This window comes from Drosophila simulans, chromosome 2L (assembly GCF_016746395.2).
Source record: "Drosophila simulans strain w501 chromosome 2L, Prin_Dsim_3.1, whole genome shotgun sequence".
NCBI classification, from domain to species: Eukaryota; Metazoa; Arthropoda; class Insecta; order Diptera; family Drosophilidae; genus Drosophila; species Drosophila simulans.
The window spans coordinates 21,012,142-21,023,141 of record NC_052520.2 but is presented as its reverse complement, the minus strand read 5'-3'; the positions used below and the strand labels follow the sequence as shown (position 1 = coordinate 21,023,141).

At 35.3% G+C, this 11,000-nt stretch overlaps 1 protein-coding gene across 3 annotated transcripts; it reads right to left on the bottom strand.

Moving 5' to 3' along the window:
• Positions 1-2,307: 2,307 nt before the first annotated feature.
• LOC6733073 (CD63 antigen) lies at positions 2,308-10,129 on the bottom strand. Of its 3 annotated transcripts, XR_001600015.3 has the most exons (5): positions 10,017-10,129; positions 4,475-4,585; positions 3,569-4,147; positions 3,362-3,513; positions 2,308-2,494 (listed from the first exon to the last, which is right to left on the bottom strand). XR_001600015.3 is itself a non-coding variant. In XM_016180500.2 (4 exons), exons 2-4 carry the CDS (start codon positions 4,535-4,537, stop codon positions 3,448-3,450), a joined length of 708 nt encoding a protein of 235 aa, XP_016025778.1. In that variant the 5' UTR covers positions 4,538-4,585; positions 10,017-10,129; the 3' UTR covers positions 2,308-3,447. The 3 variants fall into 3 exon arrangements, 2 of the variants coding, with proteins under 2 accessions (XP_016025778.1, XP_044778292.1); XM_016180500.2 differs by having other exon boundaries at positions 2,308-3,513; XM_044922357.1 differs by lacking the exon at positions 10,017-10,129 and adding an exon at positions 9,900-9,918 and having other exon boundaries at positions 2,308-3,513.
• Between the last annotated feature and the right edge of the window lie 871 nt (positions 10,130-11,000).

Here is an 11,000-nt window from a genome sequence, read left to right as displayed (position 1 = left end):
TTAACTCTTACGCCAAAGTAGCAAAAGAACCAAATACACAAAGAAATCATACTCAGAATCACTTCAACGTAGCCTATGAAAAAAATAACAGAATTTATAACGGAAAGAAATAACAACACAGGAAATTTTTTAGAGTTATTAAGGGATATAATCAATGATACCACGCCGACCAACGCTACGGTGGCGTTGGCTTATATATCAAAAGCAGCATCCAACAGAATCCTGTTGATAGAAGTCTGTTGATAGGATAGAAAACATAGGAATCCAAACTCGGAACCCTAAGAATAATTGCAACATATTTAGCCTATATATTCCACAACCACTACAATAGAACACTTCAAGCATGGTCTCAGAGACCTTATTAATTATGCCGCTAACTTACCCAGCCCTAGCATAATTGGAGGGGACTTCAATTCAAAATTAATATCATCATTATATGTCTTAATATTGCCTTTACCTTAACCTTAACCTTTTCTCTCAGTCCAGACCAACATTCGGTTCTAGATCAAACTTTCTGAAACAGAATCAACCTTAACATTTCGTGGAGCTCCTCCAAGTCGAAAATTTCTAACAGCAATCACTTCCCGATTGAAGTTATAATTAATAAGATAAATACTAATGTCAAAATACAAAACACTCCACAACAGAGTGACATCTGCCTTCGAAAGTGTAAATTTTTCAAGCTTAGACTCCATTTAACAATCTTTGGACTACATAACCAGGGCAGACAAAATTAAAATCACAGGACCAAACAAATACGAACCATACGTATAACCATACGAAATACGAACCATACAAATACGAAATACGTATCGAATGATACAAACAGTTTCCTCGACAAATCTATTAATCTGCTTAATACAATATGGTTATCAGGTCAAATCCCAGAAACTTAGGGAGAGATCAAAGTAGTCCCGATACCAAAAAAAAAAAAAAACACAGACCCCTCAGTGGTTTCAAACTTCAGACCTATATGTCTCATATGCGTTCTGTTTAAGATAACAGAAGGGCTAATATAAATTGGATTGGACCACAACAGTTCATGTAATCTTCTACTACCAAATAGATGCAGATGCTACTCTTCCAGGAAATTAAGATATGCCACTCTCTGCATTAATGAGTTAATAAATATAGTCCATTCACTTAAAGTGAAAGGATTTCATGTAGTTGCAGCGTACCTAGATCTTCAAAAGGATTTCGACTGCGTAGACGTAGAAATTCTTGAGTCTAAGTTACAACAGCTCCAATTTAACCCTCACCATATATATTGGTTAACAGACTTTCTCCGAAAACAAGTTTTATTAAGGGAAACTGCAAACTACAACTAAACAGAGGAGTATCACAAGGTATATACAGCAGAATTACACAACCGATTATAACTGCGAACAGTTTCTATATGCAGAAACATTGCCTTAGCGTTATTATTATTTAAATATAGCTTGATTGTGATTGTGTCCTCACTTCGTGCCTCAATAACTTTAGCAATAAACAGTTTTAGTATTTTTATTTATTTTATAAATCTTATTACTTAATAGACTCGGACTTCGGGAAACTTGTAACATTAAAAAGAAAATAGTGAACAATCCCCTCTTGACACACATTGATATCCATCACATACCTAGTCACTCCGATAAATGATCTCGTGGACATGACCATGCATGGAATTTTCACCTTAGTAAGTTAGAGGGCATTAAAAATGCCACTGCTGAAATACACAGAATTATTTAAAAGGACTGGGAGAAGGAATACGCAGAATTTGCTGCAAACAAACAGCGGTGTTACTGCACATTTTTCCCAGACAAATTAAAACCCCCCTTCCCTTAAAAATCACAATTGTAAACTTAAAACTACATTAACAGACTTCTCAGCGACAGTTATACTTTGAATAAAATTCCAAACACCATCCCACCTCGTAATGCGGTTATATATTTATGACAAATTTTCTTATTTAAACTGAAATTATATTTTTATTAAAGTGACAAGGTTTTTTTTTTGAATGCCAGTTTTAAAATAATAAAAAACATATTAAAAAATTACCATCATAATATTCGGATGTAGACGTAGAGAATTAAGTACTATTTTGTATAACACAAATGTAAATAGTTGTATAGTGGTTGTTTTATTGTAAAGCCTCAAAGTTAATCTTCATATAAGTCGATATCAAAATTGTAAATTCGATATATTTAGGCATATTTTTTTAGATTTTTTTTTTTCGTTAGTCTTTATTTGACTGTACTGTGATAATGATGATGTTTTATGTTGAAAAAATTGTTACTTATCTGAAGAAAATGCAATACATGAAAAACATATATTTAAAGATTGTATTTTATTAGTTACATACATATCTATATGTTCACAGAATATCTATTTTTCATCATGGTACACAGTTCTCAGACTTTTAGCAGTTTGCCCACAATCGTTCAATCATTTCATTCCTCGCTTTAATAATTCGGCAGTACTGGCAGTATCTAGATTGTCCCCATGTCGTAAAAATCTGTGACAAAAATTAATTGAAATGCAGTTGACATTCTTTTGGGGATGTTCTCACACCAAATTCCATAACCGAGCTTAAAAATAACAAAATTTTCGAAAAAAGCCCACAAAATACAAATATTTTTATAGATCATTAGTTTTCTTCCATAATGTTTTGGTTCCGTAAGTCAAATTTAATTTTCTGTATCCTCAAGTCTCATTTATGACTATATTTCGAATAACGCTAAATTTCAGTTTCGAGTTCTAAACAAAACTTAAAGGACAAACGTAAAAAGGGAAGTTTGTATTTTTTCTTTTAACCTGGGTGCTAGTTGTCTTTTGCTATATTGCTCTTCTCATGAATTCCAAAATGACTCACACATCGACCGAACACTTATTTTGTTGCTCAAGGCCACTGCATCTGTATGATTATTAAACAATTGTTTTTTTTTACTGTGAAGAGATGCACATCGTCACTTTACATACATTCAAACATTCTTTATGTGAATGAAGGTTCTACATAGATAAACGCTACGAGGTCTCTTTATTATAATATGAAATATTAAAGTACGTGAGTGAATTTCTAATATGGAAATCGAATCAAAGTGACAGCCTTAGTAAAGCGGACTTAAATTTGTATGCTATGCAAACATTTATAAATTATTAATTCATAAGTACAACAAAGGTTTCTTGATTAAACCCAAGTGGTTTCTATTTAACCATCAGAGGATTCTGAGGTATTTAGATTACAAAGAAAAAAACTGTAATAGGATCGGTTTCGACTATATTTTTTGAAGAACTAATTTGAAGAATTAATATAAAACGCCTAGTTATAAATAAGATAATCAGGGTTCAATGGGCAAGTAAAACTGAATATTTTGTGATATACTTTTTGTAATAGTTCTTGTGAAGCATGGTATGACAAAAACTGTTGTTTCCTTTTAAAATCGGCATACGGGATCCTCACTTCGCATTCTAAACATGATCGTAGCTCCTGCGAAACGAACGATAGAGGCAGCAAGCGAACAGTATAGTGAGCATCTATTGAAACATTTTTTGTTAATATAATTAAGTACATATTAGTTTATCTTCGCACCTGTATACCCGCCACTCCCAAAACAACGGAGGCCAAAATTAATGTCTTCGAATCCAAAATCTCTAAGAGCTTCTGCAAGCAGCCATGCTGAGTTGCGTGAACATTTGTACATTCCTTGGCCTCGCTTAAATTAATAAGAGAACAGCAGGCTGCAGGTAGGGTACTATTACGAAAAATGGTTTCCCAGTCGTTGGGCCCATTGATGCCGCAACAATCTAGCTCGGTTTGCAGCAAAGTCCAAGCATCGCGATAGTCGGCCCGTTCCTTGTAGTGCTGCATGGTCGAGTTAAACTGACACTCCATAACCTGATGAAGACCGGTATGCTTCACATAGCCAGCAAGGCCCAGTCCGATCTCAAACAAAAATATCACGACCGCAAGGAGGGCAAAGCTGAGTATCATACAGCTGCTTTCTTTTAAGGCTCCACAACATCCCAAGAAGCATATGACTGCTACAGCGGCACCGACAATAATTAGTATGATAGGAGCGGTCCAGACGTGATCGCTAACGAAGCTCGAATAATGTGCATAGTTTAGTTGGACCATGCCTCCCACCAGAAAAATAAGAAGCCCAGTGAGCTTTGTTAGATAAATGACATATAATGTTAGATAAGACACATATATTGTATATTACTCTCTCTTAATAAAAAGAATAATTGACAATTCACAGTCCCCCAATAATTCTTTTATATTTTTAGACATGTATACAGTACAAGGAATAAGTAATTTGATCTAAATTAAAGCTTTGAAACAAATTTCAATCTTCACTCTACAAGAGATATAAAATAAGATAATTACACAGGGGTCAACGTGTCCAATTTAATATTTTAAAACATAAATTAAAGCCCCACTTAAGCTAAAATTGCAATCAACTATATTAAATAGTTGAAAGTGATGCTGACTTACCGCAAAAAGAAGATTGCAAAAGAATGTCAAGTATTTTACACACGTTAAGCCGCCGGATGCCATTATACTTCAATGAGTAAAAGTATTGCTTCGTTAGCTGCTTTATTTGGACTGTAGGCAAAAAGGGGTTTGGCAAAATTTTAAATAGATTGGCAGGACAACGGCGACAATAAACTAATCACAACAACTAATCAATAAAATGTTTGGCCCCACACACTTCTGGTTCCAAATTACGAGTAATTCAAAACTCTAACCAATGCTCTGACTATGCCAACCACGAAATCAGAAATCATAAGCACCGCAGACCGCCGGTTCTGACATACATAGACTGCCCGTCTAGGTGGCAATTGTGTTGTGTGTCCTAGTTTTAAACGTAATATTATTATGTATTTAATAAATAGAGTAACAACATATCAAACTATAATATATATATGCGTACAAATCGATATATTGGTAGTATGAAAATAAAAATCTATTAATAGTTATAATTATTTTTCATTAAAAAACAAATATTTCTTCTATAATTTCTTATCTCATATAATTAAAAAAAGAACGCTATATGCTGCTATAAGATACGCGATTCTGAGCTAATGGAAGTACCACAGGAAAAGGGAGGTTTAAATACTAAATCATAAATTGACTGTAAACTACAATCTTTGGAAATACATTTTTAAAAAGAAGACGCCCCTCATATCTCCACTTCAAAAATTAAGATGTTGAAGAAAAATTAACCAACTGCCTAACGCTTTTTAAGCTCAAATACATTTAGGATTCATTTGTATAAGTACTCCGCTAAAGTGATATTGATAGGATAAGGTTCGAACACACCGGTCTTTTGATTGTTGTCTGTTATTCTGTATATAGTTCAGAGGGGAAATGGATAAAGGTAATTTAAAAAGCTTTTTACGGTTAACGATATGTATTTCCTGTATTGAGTTCCGGAGGTGTTTCAATCGAAAATGCACAACTTTACCGAATCTTCACAGTGACAACTATTTCGTACATTCCCCTTACAAAATACACTATGGTAAATTAAACAAACTTTGTATTAAAAACTGTTAAATGAATTGAACAAGATCCTTGAATATCAGATACCCGTTACTCAGCTTAAGCATTCAACATTCTTGTTGGCATATCGATAGAAATTGGAAAGAAAATAAAAAACAAAAATTGCGATTATTGGTGGTTTTTAGAAGAACCACCATATAACTGTGGGCGTACCAGAACTTTTTTTGGTAAATCGATAGAAATTTAAAAGACTAATACAAGAATGAAATAAGAGGGAATAATAATAATTTTTAATTTTTTTAATTTAAAATATCGATAGACATCGGGGAAAATAATAAGAAGAAATGGAGGATTTGTGGGCGTGGAAAAAATTTTACCAAATCGAAAAAAATTTAAAAGACTAATAAAAATATAAAAAATGTTCAAAATATTTTTCAAAAGTGTGGTCGTGACAGGATTGGGCGGTTTGTTGGCGTTAGAGTGGGCATGGCAATACGTTTTTTTTATAAAATCGATAGGAATTTACAAAACTAACAAGAGAGAATGCTGTAGTCGTGTTCCCAGACTATCAGATACCCCTTAATTAGCTAGTGGGAATGAATTTCATCATTCTTTTGGGATATCGATAGATATTGGGAAATAAAATGAAAACAATTAAAAAATTGTTTCAAAGTGTGAAAGGGACCGGTTTGGCTGTTAGAGTGGGCGTGTCAAAAAAAATCGATAGAAATTTACAGGACTAATAAAATTATAAAAAAATACAATAATTTTTTTTAAATGTGTGCGTGGCAGTTTAGGGCGGCTTTATTGCGTTCGAGTGGGCGTGGCAAAAAGTTTTTTGGAAAATCCATAGAAATTTACAGACCAATAAAACTACTATATTCACAAATGTGGGACTGGCAGTTTTGGGCGGTTTTAGGGCGTTAGAGTGGGCGTGCCAAATTTTTTTGTTGCAAATCCATAGAAATTTACAAGAAAAAATATCAACACATTTTTCAAAAGTGTGGTTGTGGCAATTTTATGCGGTTTGTGGACGTTAGAGTGGTGGTGGCAACATGGGTCAAGCTTGCGCAAGAATCTATCTCTAGAATCTGTATGCTGAACTTAACATTCTAGCTTTTATAATTCCTGAGATCTCGACGTTCATACGGACAGACGTTCAAGGAGAGCTCGACTCGGCTATTCATCCTGATCAAGAATATATACATATATATACTTTATATGGTCGGAAACGACTCCTTCTGCCTGTTACATACTTTTAACGAACGGGTATAAAAATAGGAAAATATGTTTTGATAATTTTCTAAAGAGTGGGCGTATCGGTTTTGGGTGGTATGCAATAAACATGCACTGCGTCTATATTTCCAGAATCTTTATGCTTAATCTCAATATTGTAGGTTTTATGGACAACGACAAACTAGGAAGGACAGGAATGCATATGTATGTATACATATGTTGCTGTAATAGTTTTGAAGTTTAAATGAGTTTAAACTCTGCAATTAAATAGGTCGGTTTTCAAATTTCTAGTGCCACCCCACCACCGGCAATAGGCCAGACATCGGAATTCCAAGCAATGGGAAAGGAATAGAAGACAAAATCAATAGCTTAGAAATTGTGTCAGCTGCATAAAAAGTGTCTACACCTGCCACACGGATGCCAATGTACGGTAAAATATACACATCAGCCATATATTTCTTATTAATGCGTAATAAAGCTTAATTCGAAACCAGTTTGGATATGCGTATGTGTTAAGTGTTAATACATACATAAATACTTTATAAGGTGGAAAAAGGTTTCTTCTACCTGTAGTGAGTGAATTTTTACTCTACGATTTCCTACCATTTCTAATACTTTGGATTGCAGAAGCAAGCTTTGTTTGGTAGTGTTCCCATTCCTGAGTTTATAGTTATAGACCGCTGCGACAAACGATCAGCGAAGATTAATTGTGATGAGAGCAGTTTAATGGTCCTGGCTGACTTATTTATATTAAACCGTTTTTAGTTTAAGCAAAATATGAGTTTAGTTCTCGAAAAAACCATTGCCTTTAGTCCACACTGCTACCTTGAATAAAGCAATTAGTTTGATTAAACCTAACAATTTGTCTCTAACAAACTTTGCTATTTATTTGAGACGACAAACAAATCCTTTGCACAATCTGTCTCCTTGAAAGTGTCCTTGTGTCCTTGCGCTAGTGCGATTAGGACACTGTGCGTAACTAGCGGCTCCTGCTCTCACCAATTGTCATATACAGCTGTGTTCATAAAAATAGCAGTGCGAGGGAAACTAATAAATACGAAGGTATTTTTCCATGTCCTATTTCGAAATCGACTTTTTATTCCACTTATTTTTGTAAAATGGAATGTGTAGAAAACCCCGATAGTTTTTATGTTATCCTTTTTTTTTTGCATTCTTGAATCACAACCCTTAGGCTATTCATAAGAATAGCCATTGTCTGGTTTTGACCAATGTAAAGTCCCGAAATTATCAATATTTTCTAATAAGTGAGTTTGGTTAAGTTAATTCGTATATTTAAAAGGGCAATAAATTAAAAAAGAAAAAATTATATTTTAGTGGGTAGAGAACACCACTGCTCCCAGGAGGAAAGAATGCCAATTCTTAAGCTAAGAAAGGATGGAAAATCAAGTAAGGACATTCAAAAAACCCGTGAATGTTCTGCCAAAATGGTATCCAATGCCATTAAATATGAATGGAAGCCCGAAAACCGTGGTACCATACGTAAAACCACAGATTTAGAGCATCGACGTATAGTTCCTTACAGCAACGTCTATCCTTTTGCATCCTTTAGGGACATATAGTCTGAGCTGAACTTGGGAATCAGCGACGTTACAATTCGGAGACGACTACTGAATCAAAATTTCAGTGCGAATAGTCCACGATAGGGTCCCCTACTTAGCCCTAGGCATATTATGGCAAGGTTAAGCTTCTCTAAAACCTACTTAAACTGGTCAGTCTCCAAATGGCTTTATATCCTTTGGACTGATGGGTCAAAAATAGTTATATTTGGTGGAACTGGTTCACTACAGTATATCTGACGACCTCCAAACACGGAGTACCACCCAAAACACCCACTGATGACTTTCAACCATGGTGGACCGAAAATTATGGTATGGGCTTGTTTTTTTTAGAATGGTATGAGTCCATAACATATGATTTATGGTATTATAGACCCAAACGAATATGCAAATATACTTACTGATGTCTTACTGTCATATTCTGAATATAATATGCCCTTAAAATAGACATTCCAACAGGATAATGATCCGAAACACACAAGCAATTCGGCTAAGAATGGGTTCACCCAAAATCGAATTGATGTAATGCCTTGGCCAGCACCATCTTCCAATTTAAACTCGATTAAAAACGTGTGGGGGGACATTAAACAAAATGTGTCGAAAAACTCCCCGACGCCTAAGGCTCAGATTTGGCAAGTTGTGTAGGATGCATGGTCAAAAATATCCCCCAAACGTTGCCAGGACCTGGTGGACCCCATGCCGCGTGGGTATAAGGCGGTACTGGCTAACAAATGCTATCCAACCAAGTATTAGGCCCTAATTAACACATAAAAGAAGAAAAACTAAGTTCTGTCTTAGTAAAATTTAATTTTGTTACTATTTTTTTATAGCACTGCTATTTCAGTGAACACCAGAATTTCTGCCTATTATGTTGTTTTAATCTATATTTTCGAAACTATTGTGAAACATTTGTTAAGTTGTTTAAAAATAAATACCTAACGATATTATAGAAAAAATTTGACCATTACAACTATAAATCATAGGAATTTTTTATCTGAAACTCGCTGGTCCCAAGCACTGCTATTTTTATGAACACAGCTGTATGTATTTACATACACGTGTATAAACATATGAATCAATGTCTGCCTAGCGGCTCTTTTGAGTGGAGTTCACCATGTCCAGTTGCATGTGTGCGTAATGATGCTTCTGGTTGATGGTTGCGTGCCGTCGCCCACTTTCAGGCGGGTGGCGAATATACAGAGGTGGTCAAAAATATTTACACAGCGAGCTTTTTTTCAATTAGTTGACAATTGAAAAAGAACCCGTTGTGTAAATACTTTTTACCACCTCTGTATATAGGCAATTTTCACACTTCGGGAGCTTTTGACTGAGCGTTTGCGCCTCTCCAATTAGGCGCATCCCAGCACCCATAACACCATCCACTACGACTTGGAGCAACTCGCGAGGGATGTATCACACCGGACCGCAGACCCTGCTTGCCGCAAGCACACAAACTAGTCAACAGAATCACTCTCCACACTCTAGATCTCAGGTAGCACAGGGAGAAGTGCATATTGGTCGGCCGCATCCCTCTCTCGAATCACTTTTCCACTCACCCACCTACACACATACACACAATTACTCCTGTAGGGCAATGGTAGTACCAATTTGTATGGCGCAAGGGACCGCATCATCTATTGCAGCTGGTTAGTTTCACCCAAATATTAATACTTTTTAAATGTAGGACCAGGACCCAACGGTTTCGTTTGATTAACTCTCACCCGCTCTCTAATCTCGGAACAACAACACTTTTGATGGATGTTTTCAAGTGGGACTTAAGTAGAGCTGCGATGCGATAGTTCCAAGGGAGGTATCGATAGTGCAGAGTCATCGATACCTCACGCCAATCATCGATTGTTGACTGACTCCACTACTTCCTATATTTTCCAGGTGCTGGAAACATTATTTCAAGAAACCTAAATTGGGTTAATTTCTGCAGTTGATTGGCTTGGATTCGTTGTTCACATTTTATTGCCGTGTTGATGCTTAAACCGCTTTTCCGGTTTTCAGCATTAAATCTTGTATAAGTGAATCCAACGCTATTTTAATGTTGATCTTTTCATGATTGATAAATATTCTTGTATCGCTGCTTTAACTGTCCCTACTTACAAATTACCCATATATTGAGAAGTGGACAATACATGAAACCTTAAAGGTGAAAATGATTTACTGTATACCAAAGCAGCAAAAATAAGACAATTACCTTCAGTATATTCAAGAAATGTGCCTAAAGAAACGTGTAATAACGTACAATTGCAGGTGATTTTGAGTTGCCACACCAACATTTACATAGTTTGGGAGCTGCCATCCTGCCGTATACAGAAGTCGGGAGTTGCCATATTTTTACCAAAGTGTACTGGATTCAAATCGTTACTAAAAATGGGATGACCTTGATTCGTTATAAAAAAAAAAGTTCGTAGTGAAAACTAAAACAGGATTATATGCAATTTTTACAAATACATAAGTCTCTGATGACATCAAATATAATCTGAAAAATTTTAATTTACTTTTTTTTTTGCTTCATGAATGAATTTACATTTACTCCCGAGAAAACGAATACAGTTGGTTCAATTAGTCGGAATAATTATTCGAGTGTCTTTGGTCGGACATTGCCCATAGAGTCGTCTGGAGATTCCGATCAAGAAAGGGGAATCAGGAACATTTACATGATATACCTCTCTCCCATATACATATAACGGTATTTT

Excerpts from the sequence above, each read along its gene's own strand:
- LOC6733073 (XM_016180500.2), bottom strand. The coding sequence starts at position 4,537 with ATGGCATCCGGCGGCTTAACGTGTGTAAAATACTTGACATTCTTTTGC. Across the intron at positions 4,148-4,474 it reads TTTGCAATCTTCTTTTTGCG|CTCACTGGGCTTCTTATTTT; the intron begins GTAAGTCAGCAT and ends TATCTAACAAAG. Across the intron at positions 3,514-3,568 it reads TGGGAGTGGCGGGTATACAG|ATGCTCACTATACTGTTCGC; the intron begins GTGCGAAGATAA and ends ATGTTTCAATAG.